General features: G+C 45.2%; 1 protein-coding gene across 4 annotated transcripts in view; it reads right to left on the bottom strand.

Annotated features, from left to right (window-relative positions):
• The window catches only part of speg (striated muscle enriched protein kinase), a 169,542-nt gene that overhangs the window by 99,863 nt on the left and 48,832 nt on the right, over positions 1–20,847 (bottom strand). Inside the window, exon 1 of one of the 4 annotated variants that reach the window (XM_031892845.1) lies at positions 17,297–17,576. The exons of 2 other annotated variants lie outside the window; for them this stretch is intronic. In XM_031892845.1, coding sequence (XP_031748705.1) covers positions 17,297–17,329 — 33 coding nt within the window. In that variant the 5' untranslated portion in view covers positions 17,330–17,576. Of the gene's footprint in view, positions 1–17,296; positions 17,577–20,847 lie in introns of those variants that run through there. One more of the 4 variants, XM_031892847.1, reaches the window with a different exon arrangement.

Raw genomic sequence — 20,847 nt, forward strand, 5'->3', positions numbered from 1 at the left:
GGTACTGTTTTATTATTACAGAGAAAAGGGAATCATTTAACCATTAAATAAACCCAATAGGACTGTTCTGCCCCAATAAGGGGTAATTATATCTTAGTTGGGATCAAGTACAGGTACTGTTTTATTATTACAGAGAAAAGGGAATCATTTAACCATTAAATAAACCCAATAGGGCTGTTCTGCCCCCAATAAGGGGTAATTATATCTTAGTTGGGATCAAGTACAGGTACTGTTTTATTATTACAGAGAAAAGGGAATCATTTAACCATTAAATAACCCAATAGGGCTGTTCTGCCCCAATAAGGGGTAATTATATCTTAGTTGGGATCAATTACAAGGTACTGTTTTATTATTACAGAGAAAAGGGAATCATTTAACCATTAAATAAACCCAATAGGGCTGTTCTGCCCCCAATAAGGGGTAATTATATCTTAGTTGGGATCAAGTACAGGTACTGTTTTATTATTACAGAGAAAAGGGAATCATTTAACCATTAAATAAACCCAATAGGGCTGTTCTGCCCCAATAAGGGGTAATTATATCTTAGTTGGGATCAATTACAAGGTACTGTTTTTATACTAATTCTAAATTATTTGATTAAAATGGAGTCTATGGGAGACGGGCTTTCTGTAATTCGGAGCTTTCTGGATAACGGGTTTCCGGATAAGGGATAACATACCTGTACTGGCCATGGCCCGGGTTGGTATTTCACAGGCACAGTCACAAGAGTCCCAACTATGGGAAGGCAACAGAAGAGGTAGGTGCCCAGTGCCCCCCACCATTGTGCCGTAGGAACATGCCTCTTCTGCCTACCCCTAGTTCTGTGTGCAACCACCCAGCCTGACTTTTGTCGTGCAAGTGAAACACCACTTGCATTTGGGCCGTGTAAGTGCCCTGAGAGACACCTACGCATTACAGGGAGCATTACAAGTGGGAGCACTCAGCCCTTTCTGATTGTAGCTGTTAGCCCAAGGGACGTGGGTGCATATGATACGAGTGTTAGGCTTTCTGGGAAGTATAGGCACTTAGTGCCAAGAGCAGTGTGGGCTATGAAACTTTCTAACATGCCAAGTACAGATGCCAGGAATTGGGCACAGCTGCGCGGGTGAGGCATAATGGGAAGCGACACATCATTTGTGAACAGGTGTGAGCAATAAATACTGTGTATATCTGCACGTGAGCAGGCTGAATTAGCCACCGATTGTTTATATGGAGCCTTTCTGTACTCTGTGAGCCTAAGGGGTCAATGCTTATCTGCTGGGCAATATATGCCACGAAAGCCGCACTGCTCTAGGCATCCCTGGCCCTATAGGAGGGGGGCGGATAAAACATTTTCATATATAGATACACTTTGTGGGCTAAGGGAGGGATTCACAAATTGTTGGATCTTGAAAAATAAATTGCGAAGCAGGACAGGAGCAGACGGGGTTGTGTAGGTACAGCTGGGACATACCATATGAGCACTGGGGGGGTGAAACAAGGCTTGGGTACATCAGCCAAATATACCATTGACTTAGTTACAGCATATATAGCAGCCGGCAAAGCAAAAGAGGCAATTACTAACACGACATGAGCCAAAAACCCAAGAAATACAATTGCATCAGATTATCAGGCACATTATAAACCTGAACATCCCTTCTCCTCACTGTCTGCACCTTAAATGTACAGTATAAAAAGGTATTATATCTATTTTATTTTCCTAGGTATATTTATCTGAGCATATTGCTATAGGTCATTCTGCACATGGAGCCTTATTTATCTGCATATTTTTGTTTATTCATATCACTGGCAGCAGCCATCATTGTTCTGACAAGGAAACCTTGCCCACATGCTTAAATAGAACAGTGCCCTCTAGTGGCCATATTATCTGCATTAACCTTAGAACACACTGCCACCTAGTGGCTAAACTAATTTGTATTTACTATTAACATACACGTTAAGATTCGCTCGCTTGGCGAAATCGCCAAGCAAGCGGATCTTCACCCGATATCCCCACCTACGGGTCAAACGATCACCCTGGGGCCAAACGATCAAATTATATTGGCGGCAATGTGGCAGTTGGTTCGGGGACCGCATCAACGAGCCCATGCGGTCCCTGATCCGACTGAATTTTCTAACCTGGCCGATCGATATTTGGCCAATTTCTGGCCAGATATCGGTCGGGCAGGCTCCTTGTTCCTGCCCCTACACGGGCCGATTAGCTGCTGAATCAGTCCAAGTGACCAATATCGGCAGCTACAATCGGCCCGCATATGGGGACCTTTACACGCAAACGTGATGGGACTGACCAAACAATAAATTATGAACAAAGAATCTTTTTTTTCATTGAAAACTGCTTTTTGAACCTCCAAACTGGTCAATTAAAGAGACTTTTAACCCTTTTGTCGGGTTCCCTGCAAAGGGGACAGTGAACTGCCATGCCGGCCACTGAATATTATGGAACCTGATAACATCCAATCACCATCTCCAAAAAGCAGTAAAAAGTGTCCCATATAGTCAACTTCCCCTTGAAATCGCACATATGTCTCTCAATGCTTTGTGGCTAAGTATAAAGTGGGTTTGGAGTAACAGAGCACTTAGAGGAAGGCTGAGCATCATTTCGGCACATTATCAGCGGATGTGGGATCTACACATGTCCCGTGGGATCTTATCAGTATCGCTCAAACATTACACGCTGCCCGTGACATCCATATTTGCTCATTCCCTTATGTGTCCAGGGGCTCCGTGTCTGAACATATATTCCGGGGGGATTTCATCATTCACAACAGCTTGTAAAGCAATGCATAAACATGCTAGCGCTGTATAAATAAAGCATAATAATAGCAGCCTGTCGTTGTTGCCACTTGCCTATATTGGCTCTTTAATTAAAAGCTAGAGTATCAGAGGCCACTGAATACTGATTGCACAGAAATGGCAAGCACTGAATTGCTTAGGGGGTCAGAAAGGGAAACGAGAAACATGGCACTTTCAGTGATGTAGTGTATGCAGGTATGGGACCTGTTATTCAGAATCAAGTACAGGTACTGCATACCTCCCAACATTTGAAAAATGAAAAGAGGGACAAAAAGATTTGGCGCGCGCAGCGCGGCAAATTTTTTTGACCACGCCCCCTTTTGTGGTCACGCCCCAATTACCACACCCCATTTTAAAAAAAATACCCCTTTTATATAGATCAAATGGCGGGAGCAGACGCAAATGTGCTATACCCTCATACTGAACGACCTAAGGAAAACAATACAGCAACTCCTACATTAAAATACAAATATAGAGAGAAGGCAGTCAGTTATAAGTGAGTTATAACTAAGTACCAGTTTTTCCCCCCATACACAGTAGCCCCCCATACACAGTAGCCCGCCCCATACACAGTAGCCCGCCCCATACACAGTAGCCCGCCCCATACACAGTAGCCCCCCCATACACAGCAGCCCGCCCATACACAGTAACCCCCATACACAGTAGCCCCATGTACACAGCAGCCCCCCCATACACAGTAGCCCGCCCATACACAGTAACCCCCATACACAGTAGCCCCCCATACACAATAGCCCCCCATACACAATAGCCCCCCATACACAGTAGCCCACCCCATACACAGCAGCCCGCCCCATACACAGCAGCCCGCCCCATACACAGTAGCCCCCCATACACAGTGCCCCTATACACAGTAGCCCCCCAATACACAGTGCCCCCCAATACACAGTGTCCCCCTATCACAGTAGCCCCCTATACACAGTGTCCCCCTATCACAGTAGCCCCCAATCACAGTAGCCCCCTATACACAGTGTCCCCCTATCACAGTAGCCCCCTATACACAGTGTCCCCCTATCACAGTACCTCCCATAGGAGCTCCGCCTTCTTCTGTGGCTTCGTTATGCCTCTCCTTGTGCAGCGCGACAGTCCCTTTTATAAGGTTGCGCCTGTGCGTAATGACGTCACACCCACAGTCGCAACCTTATAAAAGGGCATGTCGCGCTGCGCAAGGAGAGGCATAACGAAGCAGCCGACGAAGCAAGAACATCCGGCTACAGCAAGCGCATCCCGCTGTGCCGGATAGTTCCATGAATGTCCCACAATGCGGGACATTCATGGAACTATCCGGGACAGCGGGACACGCCATAAAAAGCGGGACTGTCCCGCGAAAAGCGGGACAGTTGGGGGGTATGGTACTGTTTTATTATTACAGAGAAAAGGGAATCATTTAACCATTAAATAAACCCAATAGGGCTGTTCTGCCCCAATAAGGGGTAATTATATCTTAGTTGGGATCAAGTACAGGTACTGTTTTATTATTACAGAGAAAAGGGAATCATTTAACCATTAAATAACCCAATAGGGCTGTTCTGCCCCCAATAAGGGGTAATTATATCTTAGTTGGGATCAAGTACAGGTACTGTTTTATTATTACAGAGAAAAGGGAATCATTTAACCATGAAATAAACCCAATAGGGCTGTTCTGCCCCAATAAGGGGTAATTATATCTTAGTTGGGATCAAGTACAGGTACTGTTTTATTATTACAGAGAAAGGGAATCATTTAACCATGAAATAAACCCAATAGGACTGTTCTGCCCCAATAAGGGGTAATTATATCTTAGTTGGGATCAAGTACAGGTACTGTTTTATTATTACAGAGAAAAGGGAATCATTTAACCATTAAATAAACCCAATAGGGCTGTTCTGCCCCAATAAGGGGTAATTATATCTTAGTTGGGATCAAGTACAGGTACTGTTTTATTATTACAGAGAGAAGGGAATCATTTAACCATTAAATAAACCCAATAGGGCTGTTCTGCCCCCAATAAGGGGTAATTATATCTTAGTTGGGATCAAGTACAGGTACTGTTTTATTATTACAGAGAAAAGGGAATCATTTAACCATGAAATAAACCCAATAGGGCTGTTCTGCCCCAATAAGGGGTAATTATATCTTAGTTGGGATCAAGTACAGGTACTGTTTTATTATTACAGAGAAAAGGGAATCATTTAACCATTAAATAAACCCAATAGGGCTGTTCTGCCCCCAATAAGGGGTAATTATATCTTAGTTGGGATCAAGTACAGGTAGTGTTTTATTATTACAGAGAAAAGGGAATCATTTAACCATGAAATAAACCCAATAGGGCTGTTCTGTCCCCAATAAGGGGTAATTATATCTTAGTTGGGATCAAGTACAGGTACTGTTTTATCATTACAGAGAAAAGGGAATCATTTTTAAAAATTAGAATTATTTGCTTATAATGGAGTCTATGGGGGATGGCCTTTCCATAATTCTGAGCTTTCTAGATAACAAGTTTCCAGATAAGGGATCCCATACCTGTATAGTGAATATTGTACCCCCTATTGTAAAATACAGGGATATTATAAGTCACTGACCATATAAAGGTGCGTGGCCAAAGGCCGAGTGCTTTTATACAGGTCATGGTGAAAATGGCCCGCACTCTATCGAGGGGCACGGTAAAAAAAATACATATGCTTGGTAAGGACCAGCACTCTCAAATATAAAAACAACAAAATGTCGTTATTTCACATACCACTGTGGTATATGCAAGAGAGAGAGAGAATATATATACATGGAATATATACACAGAGAAAGAGATGTGTATGGGTTGGAATCAGGCATTCCCATCATGTGCGCCTTCTATACTCCAGCTTTAACGTATGTTTTATTCATTTTATAAAGTCTCTTTCCAAGATTGGGATCTACCCTTTTATCATCCTTCCCAAAGCTAATCCTAAAGCCACAATTCTGCTCAGTGCTGTACTAAGGATCATAGTCTGTACTGTTAATATATGGAATTTTAACAGCACCACCCGCTGTTTATTACAGATGGCCGGACACGGCTGGTAGAACATTAAGGGGCGAAGACACGCGGGTTGATTAGTTGGTGCGACTTTTTAAAAAGTAGCGGCGACTAATTGGCACGCCACAAACAGTATGTATGGCACGGCAACTTGTATATTCATTTATGGCAGATAAATGGCTGCAATTAGTCGCTGTCACCGAGTTTTTAAGCAGCAACAAACTTTGCCCTAAAGTGGAACTCCGGCTTCTGAACCAAAATGTGTTAAAGAGCCCCACACAACACAGAAACCCCTAATATCCCTATCCCTGTAATCTGTTCCTTCAAATAGTATGAATAGATACCATTTTATATGCTGAAATCCAGCTGCAAAACAGTTCTACTCTTTCTGCATCATTTGTAATCCTGGCAGGGGAGGAGGGACTAAAACACTGATGTTACAAACTGTAACAACTTCTCCCCAGCTTACAGACAGCATACAGGAACTACATAACCCACAATGCATTGCACCGGGATGTTCCTTTCCTTATTGACATCAATAAAAAGTGTAAAGCTTCTGGTATCTTGGAAACTAGGTTAAAATATTTCAACCTGAAGGAACGGGAATGGCGCAATGGCCGCTCTGTTGACAGTGTGGATGTTTTCCCTGGAGACAGTTTTCACATTTGGTTAAACTTGATGGATACGCGCTTTTCAGTCTTAATTATGTAACGGAATTAGAGGCCATTATTGTCTCCAAGGTCACAAAGTCATAGCAATCACAGAATTGTCACGAAGTGCCCTATATCCCTCACTGGTTTGCAGGGCGACAGTGCTACAGGGCATGTAGGTTTCCGAGAAACAAGTCCCGTATTGCAAGTGGGTAGTGACCGGCTCTGAATAAACACTTTGCACATTGCATGTTAAATACGTCCTCTAACACTTCCGGCTCCCAGGGAACAGCTTGGGGTTGTCTCCTGTATAAATAACAGTGATCTCTAAAGGTACAATCCTCTACTAAAGCCCAGCCAGGGAGGATGATTCCAATCTTGGAAAGAGACTTTATCACATGAATTAAACATACATATAGTTACATAGGGTTGAAAAAAGACCGGAGTCCATCATGTTCAACCCTTCCAAGTAAACCCATATGTTGAGCAGAATTGGGGCTTTAGAATTACATTTGGGAAGGATGATAAAAGGTCAGATCCCAATCTTGGAAAGACTTTATAAAATGAATAAAACATACATATAGTTACATAGGGTTGAAAAAAAGACCTGAGTCCATCAAGTTCAACCCTTCCAAGTAAACCCATACATTGAACAGAATTGAGGCTTTAGGATTAGCTTGGGAAAGGATGATAAAAGGTCAGATCCCAATCTTGGAAAGAGACTTTATAACATGAATTAAACATACATATAGTTACATAGGGTTGAAAAAAGACCAGAGTCCATCATGTTCAACCCTTCCAAGTAAACCCATACGTTGAACAGAATTGGGGCTTTAGGATTAGCTTTGGGAAGGATGATAAAAGGGTAGATCCCAATCGTGGAAAGAGACTTTATAAAATGAATAAAACATACGTTAAAGCTGGAGTATAGAAGGCGCACATGATGGGAATGCCTGATTCCAACCCATACACATCTCTTGGATATAGACTGCATGATTCTTCTTACTAACGCCTGCTTTTCCCTGCAGTCCCTATATGGCACTCTGCACTTGTTACAAGTATGGGATCTGCTATCTAGAAACCCATTATCCATTATGGGATGACTCCACTTTCATCAAACAAAGGCAAAGCAATCCTATTTAATGTTTGGATTATTTTTTAGACTTAATGGAGTATCAGGTAAGTGAATACAATTGGGGGGGGGTGGCAAATGTTAGGCCCCCTAGTTATTGTTGACTTTCCTTCTCCTTTAAAGGAGACATACCATGTGAAAAGTAGTGTTTTGGGTTGACTTATTCAAAATTTCTGCAAAAACCCCACTAGCCCCACCCAGGGTCGGACTGGGCCGCCGGGACACCGGGAAAAATCTCGGTGGGCCCCAGCGGCCAAGTCCGACCCTTACCGGCGCTCCCCCACTTGACTGTTCCTCCCCTGTCGCGTTCAATTTATATGCGCTCGGGGAGGATTTTGGGTGGGGGCCCTGCGGGGGGGTTAGGGGGGCCCCTGGGGGGGTAGGGGACACGGCTGGTGAGTGGGAGCACCTGCAGGGCCCCTGGGGCGGGAGCCCTGGTGGGCCCTGCACCCCCCAGTCTGGCCCCACCCATCTGTTCCACATCCTGCTGCCTCCTTTTCCAGGCTGCTCAGGGGCAGTTCTGGCAGGGACCATTAGGACACACCCACCCCTCATATGAAACAAAGGCAGGGACCTTAGCAGATCTATAGAAAGCTCCAATAAAGTCAAAATATCAAAGGCAAAGCAATCCTATTTAATGTTTAGATTATTTTTTAGTAGTCTTAATGGAGTATCAGGTAAGTGAATACAATGGGAGGGAGGGCAAATGTTAGGCCCCCTAGTTATTGTAGACTGTCCTTCTCCTTTAAAGAAGACATATTATGTGAAAATCAAGTATGTGTTTGTTAGGGATGTACCGAACCCACCCGATGGATTCAGCCTAGTACCGATCCAAATCCTAAATAGTATATGCTAATTAGGACCGGGAAGGGTTAAAAATCTGCGCGTACGGCGAAAATGTTCTCCCCCTAGTATCCTTAGTGTTTATACTCAATACTTAAATATAGAAGGAATGTGCTGAGAAAATCTCACTGTTCCACATCCTGCTGCCTCCATTTCCCAGGCGGCCACTGCACTGTAGGATAGGGACCAATCAGCAGCTAGGCTGACCTGATAGGGAACTGAAGCCTGTCTGTGCTTGTGTGACTGCAGGGCTGTGATTGGCTATCCCCCTCCTACTGTGCTTCTGGCAGGGACCGTTAGGACACGCCCACCCCTCATTGGAAACACAGACAGGGACCTGAGAGGATCTATAGGGAGCTCCAATAAAGGGGCCGTTTTTAAAGATAATATTAATTATTAGTCCAAAATTGGAGAGATTTCCAGTTATCCTGTATGTCTCCAAATCCAAATTACAGAAAGACCCCTTATCTGGGAAACCCCGGGTGCTGGGTGTTCTGGATAACAGGTCCCTGCATTAACAGACGCTTATTGCTGAATTAAACCAAGAACTGTTCTAGTCCTAGGGGCACATTTACTAACCCACGAACGGGTCAAAATGAGTCCGATTGCGTTTTTTTCGTAAAGATCGGTATTTTGCGATTTTTTCGTATTTTTTCGGATTTTTTCGGCGTCTTTACGAATTTTTCGTTACCAATACGATTTTTGCGTAAAAACGCGAGTTTTTCGTAGCCTTTACGAAAGTTGCATAAAATCTTGCGCTTTTTCCGTAGCGTTAAAACTTACGCGAAAAGTTGCGCCTTTTTCGTAGCGTTAAAACTTAAAAGGTGCGAAGTTTCGCGTAAGTTTTAACGCTACGAAAAAAGCGCAACTTTTTGCGCAAGTTTTAACGCTACGAAAAATCGCAAGATTTTACGCAACTTTCGTAATGGCTACGAAAAACTCGCGTTTTTACGCAAAAATCGTATTGGTAACGAAAAATTCGTAAAGACGTCGAAAAAATCGCAAAACATACGAAAAAGTCGCAAAATGTTCGTTTTCAAGTCGGAACTTTTCCAATTCGGGTCGGATTCGTGGGTTAGTAAATCAGCCCCCTAGAGTTCTAAGCCTGTATCTCTCAAGCTACGTGCGGAACGCTACTCTGCGCCATTAGAAATCATTCAGCACCGGAGAATATTGTCCTTATTTAGACTGTTACACAGTATCGCGGCTGAGGGGATTCCAGAAGCAGAGATTTTTTAGAGCGTCATTCCATTAGCACTTCCCTGCTGTATAATGGGCCTACAGAGTATTATTCTCTTCTGTAATCTCTTCTGCCTATTGGAGTGGATCCTGTGTATGAGCTCAGGCAGCCTTAGTGCCCTACTTCCCATGGAACTTACAGTATTATATACCCAGCAGTAAATATGGCCGCCGGGGGGGGTTAGTTTGGAATAAAGTCGCCTTTACTTACCAACTTTTTCACTGATCTTCATTTTTTATAGTTTTTGAATTATTTGCCTTCCTCTTCTGACTCTTTCCAGCTTTCAAATGGGGGTCACTGACCCCGGCAGGCATTTTTATTGTTACTTATTCTTCTATTTAAAGATATTCTCTACCTTTGAATTAACTTGTAATATAATGTACAGCGTAATATTTGCACTTGGTCTTCATTTTTTATTATTTGTAGTTTTTTCATTATTTCAGTTTTTGTTCGGCAGCTCTCCAGCTCTGGAGTTTCAGCAGCTGTTTAGTTGCTAGGGTCCAAATTACCTTAGAAGCCAGGTTGTGATTTTGAAAGACTGATATATGGATAGGAAGATAGAGTTAAATAAGTAATATGAAGTAACAATAACAATAAAACTGGAGCCTGACAGAGCAATAGTTTTTTGGCTGCCGGGGTCAGTGACCCCCATTTAAAAGAGTTAAAAGAAAGCAGCATATAATTCAAAAACTATAAAAAACAAACAATGAAGACTAATTGAAAGTTGCTTTCTATAAAATGCTAAACCTAAAGGTGAACAACCTCTTTAAGCCTTCCTCTATTCGTATTCATGTCTCTCTTTCCAACCACTGGTTGCTAGGTTAAATAGGACTCTAGCAACCAGATAGCTGCTGAAATTCCAAACTGGAGAGCCACAGAACGAAAAGCGAAATAATTAAAAAAGCCAACTAATAAAAAATGAAGAGCGATTGCAGATTGTCTCAGAATAGCACTCTCTACATTGTAATAAAAGTTAATGTAACTTAGGGAAGAATTTATAACTGTATTTGTGATTGTGATATACACTAATTATATCAGGAACAACTCACTACCTCACAATTGCAGTTGGTCTTTTTTCAATATGGTTTTTATAGGTATCTATTGGTTTTTCACTTTGTTAGCATCTTTATGATTGGTTTTTGTATGACTTAAGGTGGCCATAAACGGGCCAATTGTAGCTGCCGATATGGGACACGGGCACTTATTGGCCCGTGTAGGGACACAAACAACGGGTTAAAAAATTTAGTCGGATTGGGGGCCGCAACGGCTTGTTGATGCGGCCCCCGAACCGACTGCGCCTATACCCATCATTATAATTAGATCGTTTGGCCCCAGGGCCAAAGGACCAAATTAGCCTAGATTCCCCCGATATCGCCCACTCGTAGGTAGGGATATCGGGAGAAGATCCGCTCGCTTAGTGACCTCGGCAGGCGAGCGCCACCTTAATTCTGATTGGCCATTACCCCTTTACGTAGTTGGGCCAGCGAGTAAGTGCCCCATAGGACTTTTTTTCATTTTATTCTTACCACTGCTGTCCTTATTATTGATGCAATTAAGCTGTTCCATTTACTCGTTATATCCCTGGGAAAATGATCAGCAAACGAAGAGGGACAAAGCTGATTCTGCATAGAAAACCCTGCCTTTATTTCTGTTTTTATTGATTTTAATGCTCATTGGTCAGTGTAATGTTCCTTTACGTGTGGAATTTGAAGATGTACATAGAAATGATGGCTGAGCGGGGCAGATTGCCTGTATGTGACGGCTGCTTATCTGTCCCTGCTGCTACGGAGCACTAACAGGTTGGCTGTCCGGCACGGCCGTATCTGCCGCCACTGAATGGCTCGGTACATAATCCCCATTATGTTTCACCCACAGACTCATTTATTTCTTATGACAGATTTCCTGGAAGAGTAAATGAACCCTTCCACAGCCGTATGCTTCATAAAGGAAAAGAAGATTATCACTTACAGCATGATCCAAGCACAGAATATACTAATGTAGAAATTTCCAAAGCCCGAGGCCATTTAAAGGAGACATACACCCTATTTCTGAATATGGCATCTTCTGTCTGACAGCAATATTGTCTGTACTTGGTCCTGACTTATTACATTTTTAGTTGTTTAGGGATTTTATTTGCACCGCACCTATTTGCAGTTTGCACTATCTGCTAGGTCAGCGCTGTCCCAATATGCCCAATATTTCTTATATAGCGTGTTTGGGAACCGGATTCATTCACCCAATGAGATCTGTGGAGCATTGAGAAGACTGGGGGCCATAAAAATCCTTTGGAGGGCCACATCCGGCCCATGTAGATAGGCATAATAGAAAGTCAAATCACCGGAAACCCAAACACCATCTGCAAGGGTGCTTGGATTAATCCCATATACAAATCTGTTTATTAGTGTGTTGCATATAGAAAATGGTCAGAGTCCGAAAATATCAGAAAATAGTTCCATGAGCTGAAGTCAGGGTCGGACTGGGCCGGTGGGAGACTGGGAAAAAACCCTAGTGGGCCCTGCGGACCCCACAGACTCCCCAGCTGTGGCCCCCGTCGGCCTGCTCCTCCCACCTGTGCACTCTGCCCGTCTACAACTGCGGGAGTGGGGGTGCAAGTGCACGGACTGGGGTGGGGACCCCCAGGTGGCATTCCCAGTGGGCCCCTGGCACCTCCATCTGGCACTGGCTGAAGTTCAGGTAAGCAGTACCAACAGAGGTGCCATATTTGCTTACAGTTACCCATCTTTGTTTTATGGGCACTCTAATGGGGGGGCTGAGATCCCCTCACCATAATGTGGGGCTGAGATCCCCTCACCATAATGGGGGGCTGAGATCCCCTCACCATAATGGGGGGCTGAGATCCCCTCACCTTAATGTGGGGCTGAGATCCCCTCACCATAATGTGGGGCTGAGATCCCCTCACCATCATGTGGGACTGAGATCCCCTCACCATCATGTGGGGCTGAGATCCCCTCACCATAATGTGGGGCTGAGATCCCCTCACCATAATGGGGGGCTGAGATCCCCTCACCATAATGTGGGGCTGAGATCCCCTCACCATAATGTGGGGCTGAGATCCCCTCACCATAATGGGGGGCTGAGATCCCCTCACCATAATGGGGGGCTGAGATCCCCTCACCATAATGTGGGACTGAGATCCCCTCACCATCATGTGGGGCTGAGATCCCCTCACCATAATGTGGGGCTGAGATCCCCTCACCATAATGGGGGGCTGAGATCCCCTCACCATAATGTGGGGCTGAGATCCCCTCACCATAATGGGGGGCTGAGATCCCCTCACCATAATGTGGGGCTGAGATCCCCTCTCCATAATGGGGGGCTGAGATCCCCTCACCATAATGGGGGGCTGAGATCCCCTCACCATAATGTGGGGCTGAGATCCCCTCACCATAATGTGGGCTGAGATCCCCTCACCATAATGTGGGACTGAGATCCCCTCACCATAATGGGGGGCTGAGATCCCCTCACCATAATGTGGGGCTGAGATCCCCTCTCCATAATGGGGGGCTGAGATTCCCTCACCATAATGTGGGGCTGAGATCCCCTCACCATAATGTGGGGCTGAGATCCCCTCACCATAATGTGGGGCTGAGATCCCCTCACCATAATGTGGGCTGAGATCCCCTCACCATAATGTGGGGCTGAGATCCCCTCACCATAATGGGGGCTGAGATCCCTCACCATAATGTGGGGCTGAGATCCCCTCACCATAATGTGGGGCTGAGATCCCCTCTCCATAATGGGGGGCTGAGATCCCCTCACCATAATGGGGGGCTGAGATCCCCTCACCATAATGTGGGGCTGAGATCCCCTCACCATAATGTGGGGCTGAGATCCCCTCACCATAATGTGGGCTGAGATCCCCTCACCATAATGTGGGGCTGAGATCCCCTCACCATAATGGGGGGCTGAGATCCCCTCTCCAAAATGTGGGGCTGAGATCCCCTCACCATAATGTGGGGCTGAGATCCCCTCACCATAATGGGGGGCTGAGATCCCCTCACCATAATGTGGGGCTGAGATCCCCTCACCATAATGGGGGCTGAGATCCCCTCACCATAATGTGGGACTGAGATCCCCTCACCATAATGTGGGGCTGAGATCCCCTCACCATAATGGGGGCTGAGATCCCCTCTCCAAAATGTGGGGCTGAGATCCCCTCACCATAATGTGGGGCTGAGATCCCCTCACCATCATGTGGGGCTGAGATCCCCTCACCATAATGTGGGGCTGAGATCCCCTCACCATAATGTGGGGCTGAGATCCCCTCACCATAATGGGGGGCTGAGATCCCCTCACCATAATGGAGGGCTGAGATCCCCTCACCTTAATGTGGGGCTGAGATCCCCTCACCATAATGGAGGGCTGAGATCCCCTCACCTTAATGTGGGGCTGAGATCCCCTCACCATAATGTGGGGCTGAGATCCCCTCACCTTAATGTGGGGCTGAGATCCCCTCACCATAATGTGGGGCTGAGATCCCCTCACCTTAATGTGGGGCTGAGATCCCCTCACCATAATGGAGGGCTGAGATCCCCTCACCATAATGTGGGGCTGAGATCCCCTCACCATAATGTGGGGCTGAGATCCCCTCACCTTAATGTGGGGCTGAGATCCCCTCACCATAATGTGGGGCTGAGATCCCCTCACCTTAATGTGGGGCTGAGATCCCCTCACCATAATGGGGGCTGAGATCCCCTCACCTTAATGTGGGGCTGAGATCCCCTCACCATAATGTGGGACTGAGATCCCCTCACCATAATGTGGGGCTGAGATCCCCTCACCATAATGTGGGGCTGAGATCCCCTCACCTTAATGTGGGGCTGAGATCCCCTCACCATAATGTGGGGCTGAGATCCCCTCACCTTAATGTGGGGCTGAGATCCCCTCACCATAATGGGGGGCTGAGATCCCCTCACCTTAATGTGGGGCTGAGATCCCCTCACCATAATGTGGGACTGAGATCCCCTCACCATAATGGGGCCCCATACCACCTATTTGTCTGGGCTATAACTTGAGTTTACAGGGTTCTCCTGTATCCAATAAAGAGACATTATTAAAAAATCTCCCAGATTATTACTAATCACACTAAAGTTTTGCTCCATTGGGCGACTGAATGAAATCCCAAGATTGTTACAGCTCTAATAACATAGTGATATCAGTGCTGCTAAACAATGGGGTACGGGGGCTGCTCATTTTGTAACAAACATATAGACTAAACACTGTGCATTATATAGGGAATGATGCACCCCCGTTGTAAAATATAAGAATATTATAAGTCACCGAGGAATTCAATGACCATACTTAAGCTCGAGGCTGAGTGCTTTTATACAGGTCATGCAACTCCTCGGTGACTTCAATTATCCTTATATTTTACAACAGGGGGTACGAAACACTATGTATAATATTGTAACAAACTACATATAGGGCCTGATTTATGGTTGCTCAAGTATTTAGGCTCGAGCAATCATAAAGGAAACCACTCATGAGTTTGCTAACTGATACTGGGTTTCAGGCCTGAATATCTCAGCAAGCGTAGTTAGTTTTTCTAATGGGCTTTTGTTTAGAAGGTTTGGCACCTAGAAGTCTCAGATAATCATAAATCAGGTAGCAAACTACCTGTAGCGTCAACATTATGCACTATATTGCTGATAAAGTAGATACCACTTTAAAGCAGACAATGTTAAATATCATGTTCTCCTTCAGAAAGAGCCACATAAGTATCAGGACCAGACTGGCAATCTGTGGGTTCTGGCCAATGCCAGGGGGCTGCTGTAAGGTGCCACAGACATGGGGGGGGGTTTAGGCCTCTGGGTACATGCAATGCCAGGGCCTATTTTGAATGCCAGTCCTGACCTGAGGAGTATGTATATTCTAGAGCAGTGGTTGTCAAACATTTTCAAGCCCCATTTGAATGCCCAACCTTTGGCCAATGGCTCATGAAATGGACACAGATATAGGAAAATATTGGTGTATCAAATATTAAGCCATAAATCCAAGAAAATCTAAGACAGCAAAGACACATTCACTCCAAATTTTACACTTTCAGGTGTTTCAATGAGCCCAAGTGGCCATATTATCAACTTCTAAACCCCAAACTGCCTTCCAAATGAGCCCCCTTGCCACTGCTTCAAGCCTCAAAGAAGAAGGGCAAGCCCACCATTTAGGTACCACTACTCATTGGCTACACATTGGCAAAGATAGATACAGTTCTAACCAAGCTATCATACAGTTTTTTTAAGCTTTCAAACTTTTTCAAGTTGCAACCAAAAATGATACTCAATGGTGTAACTATGTATAGAGCAGATCCCGTGGTTGTGGGGGGGCCCGGGCAACAGGGGGCTTGGACCGTGGGATCTGGGTGTGGTTGGGGCTGGGAGGTGCAGCGCAATGGTGGCAGGGAAGGAGGGATAAGGAGAGACTGGTCACACTGTGCCCCTTCAGAAGATTTTTCTGCAGGGGGGCCCAGAACGACCAAGTCATGCCATTGATGATACCTAATTGGAGGTGCAGCCATGTGTATTACTGGTTATTGTCAAACTTTGATGACCTACACTCACTTAATAGATCCAACAGTTTCATTATTTGTTCATTATTTGTAATGAATTTCCATTGCTTAATCTTTTTGCCAATAGCTACAAGTCTTTTTTAAGACTTTGCCAATCGTTCCACTTACATGCCCATCACTGCTACATCTTAGACCTCTTAGGCCTCTTCTTTATCCATTACAACTGCAACTGATTTAACTCCATCCTTCTATTGTTCTTCGCTGCCTGCCTTGGTTCTAGAACATCCTAGGTCTTTACTTTGTCACTGAAATGTCACGTCAACCCCTTTAGAGATGTAATTGTGCCTTGAAGAGTTATGTTCTTCCCTCTGTCACTGAGGCAACATGGAAAGCCTTGCCACAAGCCATTACAGGCTAGCCCTACAGCCCCCATGGTTTCACTGGAGCAATAAGTAATTGGCCTTGAGTTGAGTTTGTGATTGACAAAGATAGAGCCCTGGTTAGAAGGATGTACAATATATTATGTGTCCCCCCCAAATGTAGACATTTTGGAAAGTGATACTTTTGTGGAATATTAGGGATAGTTAAGTTCAAGTTAGGTTCCTAAAACCAGTTTTGGGCCATTTGTTCCATTTGGGTAATAGTTATATCCCGGAGAGCTGGGTTTGCTAAGTAGACCAGAAGCACATAATGAGAGAGTATTACTGGAAAGAGTACAGGGAGACATGGTAGATAATGAAGATTTTCAAGAACATTATTGATTGGACGGTATTTCCAATAAAACAGTGATGTTGCCATGGTAATTGTGTAAGAGTGTAGCAGTTTGGATAGAGTTTGGCGTGGTGTTGGAGGCAAGTGTTTGTGGGGGTACACCCTGGCATTATATATATATTTATTGTATGGATGTTGATGTTAATAGAATGGAAGTTCTACTAGGATCAGAATGCAGCAAGGCACATGGGACCCCATTTATCCCCCTTACAGTTACAGGTGATCCCAATCGGAATGGCTTTGGCCATGCAGTGCCCTCCTTTCCCAGGTCTATTCTTTCCCCATCAGTCCCCTCCTCTCTCCATCCTCCCACCCCTCTCTCCTCCTCTCTCACCTGGGAGCGTCTTTTCATCCAACTCTTCTTCATGTCTAGGAATGGGGGAGAAGGGCAGCCAGGAGCCCCCCGGGCAGGGCTTAGCTGCACCTTCTTGGCTGCCGATGCAGGGGTCTCAGTCCAGCTCCGAGGTATCCCCACAAATGGATGGAGAGGAGGAGGAAGAAGAAGAAGGCGGATGCCTGTTTCCAAGCAATCGGTTGAAAAGATGTCAAATCTCAGTAGCCACTAATTGTGTGCCTGCCGCTCCCAAACCCAGAGCCAAGTCAGGAATACAATGCTTTGAGAGCCAGGGGGAGGGATGGGGGATGGAGGCAGAGAGAAGGGGAGGGAATAAGCAAGGGAGGAGAGACTGCAAGAAGTGTGTGGCTTACATACAGGTTTGTGTGTTTGCTTTGCATTTATTGGGCAACCAAGAACAGTTTTGGTTATGGCTCCAAACGTTCCTTTCTGCAGTAAGGTCTATGTGGTCCCCGGTATCTTCCCAGCATTTCCACCGTCCTTTGCTTGGTCATTGGCCTCATCCATGCACAGCTGGCAGTGCCCCCAGAGCAGCATTAGCCGCTATGAACAGGTGCTACATTATAGGGAGAGGGGTGTTTGTGTTTAACGTGTTCATGTTTTCCAATTTTATAGTTTCAGCTGTTTTTATTTTTGTTTATTTTGCAATGTTCATGGTTCAAGAGAGGGCAAGAATGGACCCCCAAAGCAAACTTTCTTTTTTTGTTTAACATAATGATCTGCTTTACACACATGTATTGAATGTGCACATCAGTCAGGTTGGTGGGAGTTGCAGTCCAACAGTTGAGCAGCTCTGTGGCGCTACAGCCCTGGAGAATTACAGATCCCAGAATTTTTGGTGGAGGATGCTGGCAGCTGTACTGCAGCAATTGCTGTAATGGCATTGTTTGCTTATACCTGTTATACAGTTATATGTTCAGGCAATTCCCAAATACCCCGCTTGTGAACAGCGCCAACATAAGGCATTTAAGCACCTCACACAAATAAAAAGTCAGGCCCAGATATTGCCCAGTAGCTGTTTAGAAATATAAAAAAAATAGCTGTACCCCCCCTACAGCAGTCCCAGCTCCCCCCCCCCCCCCCCAATGGTGGCTGTATTAGCAAAGACCCCAATTCAATAACGTAACAAGTCATCCCTGGGCCGGGGTGCAGGGCATGCAGACCCCCCCACCCCCCTCTGGAAACATTTTTTGTGCTGAATTCACACCAGTGCAAGCGTCCAGCAGGCCCCGAGGGGGTGTAGGACTGGGCGCACTCCCAGTAGTTCTGCCACTACCCCAGAAGTCCCAAAGGCATTGTGCTTAGCAAAAATTGCGTGGGCAATGGAACTGGGTGGAACTGGGATGTATGGAAACCCACTTTTTTGGGATTGGCCGAACCCCCCAAAACCACCATGAGGGATTCGGCCGAATCCCGAACCGAATCCGGAATTCAGTGCATCCCTAATGAGAAGTGGGACTAAATTGTCCTGACTTCTGATTTTCAAATGTTGGGGGGTAAGTGAGTCTCGTGTAAGTGAGGCACGTTCAATAGATGTCAGTGGACTAGGGATGTACCAAATCCAGGATTCGTGTCAGGTTTCGGCCAAGATTCGGCCTTTTTCAGCAGGATTTGGATTCAGCCCAATCAACGGTTATGGGTGAACCGAATCTGAATCCTTACAAAAATTTTTCACTGTGCTCTCAGTGTGCGGTTCTTTTCAGCCTTCCGGAGTCGGATTCAGTTCGGCATTCAGCCAAATCTTTCACAAAGGATTTAGGGTTCGGCTGAATCCCAAATGAGTGGATCCGGTGCATCCCTACAATGGCCGCAGTCGCCTATCCGAGTGGTTGGATCTCTGGGAGCAGCCGTTCCTGCTGAACTCTCGCACAAACCGTAGATCTGCGTGAGGCCTTAGACAAAGAGTGAATAATGATAGGAGCTGAAAATCATTATGCTGTTGTTATTAAGCCATAATCGAGGACAGATGGTGGCGCTTAGGGAAATGGCACACAAGCCATTAACTCTTGACTGAGGCGAGCTACACCCCTGGCCAAACCTGTAGTGATGGGGAGCGGAACCTTACACCTTACAACTGACTGTCTCATATAGAATAATATATTTATTAACATCTCTCTCAGGTTTCAATATACATAATAGGTAAAAATTATTTGGTTTTGTTTCGATGCCTAAATGCCTATCCTTATGTCCGCCTCCCTCTAAACTGCCATTATTTTTATTATTATTATGACTGTACAACACATCAAACATGCATACAAAATACAACCAATAACGGACACAAGAGGTAAATAGGGCACAGCCATATCCAAAAGATCATAATGTTGTAGCCTAAATCACTGTTTATATAACATTAAACCCCGACACCCAGTCCAACACTCTATCAGAATGTTCTTCTCCAACTGCTGTTTGACTCAAATACTCCCTAGTCCCTAACTAACCTTGGTGTGAGCAAAGGGGAGCCCTGACCAAAGTTGTATCTCCAAGGCGATCTTCAACTGCCACCTTCTGTTTTTCCCTACTATACCTGCCATCTTGCCCTCTTTCTGCCTACAACTGTCATTCCGAGGGGCTTCAGTCTGTGCATGGCCTTGGGAGATGTCTATTTTTACCCCTGGGGATAGCGATGACCCCTCGTGAATCAGGAATTGTTGGCATCATGGGAACTTGCAGTATTGCAGACATCTCCAACCCAATTTCCTTACTAGGAGACATTAAAAGTCCCTTTAGTTAGGACCCCTACTGGATCTACCGGTGGGTGTTGGTGTGCAGGGAAACCAATGCCACTTTGATCAAACCCATTTAAATTTGATTTTTGTTACATAGTTACATAGTTACATAGGGTTTGAAAAAGACCATCAAGTTCAACCCTTCCAAGTAAACCCAGCACCCACAACCTATACTTACCAATCTATACACTCACATACATAAACTATATATACAAACATTACTACTAATTGTAGATATTAGTATCACAGTGCAACTTTCTCCCCATCCATGCTGCCATATTGTGATAGATACGTAGTAAGACCATCCACCATTTACTGACTATAGAGCCGGCCATACACCTCCGAACTCCATCTCTTACCGACCCTGCTGGGCCTCCATCTCGCTCTCCATACCTCCACCCCCTGACACCAGGCCTCCTCCCTTCCTTATCTATCAAACACAGCTGTCAATGCCGCCATTGATTTCCAGTCAGAGGCTCAGAGTGTTCGTGTCCCTTGGGCGTTAAGTGAATGGACCAAGCAAAACTCTTGCTGTCTGACCATTAATTAGCGCCAGAGTCAGCGTCTCACCAGCCTCGTCTCACACTGTAGTCATTTGCTTTACCCTTATTATTAAGTGCACAATAAATGAGGGTTGTGTTAATTATCAAGTGCTTATCACAACCATCCATTACTTTACCCCCCCCCCCCCCTTCTGCAAACAAGATGTTAACCATTTCACTTCCACTTTCGTAAGTGGAAATAAGGGTGAAATAAACCCTCTCTCTATTGATCTAGAGAGGAAGGCAAACAAAAGCCCCAGCG

Source organism: Xenopus tropicalis, chromosome 9 (genome assembly GCF_000004195.4).
Source record: "Xenopus tropicalis strain Nigerian chromosome 9, UCB_Xtro_10.0, whole genome shotgun sequence".
Lineage (NCBI taxonomy): Eukaryota > Metazoa > Chordata > Amphibia > Anura > Pipidae > Xenopus > Xenopus tropicalis.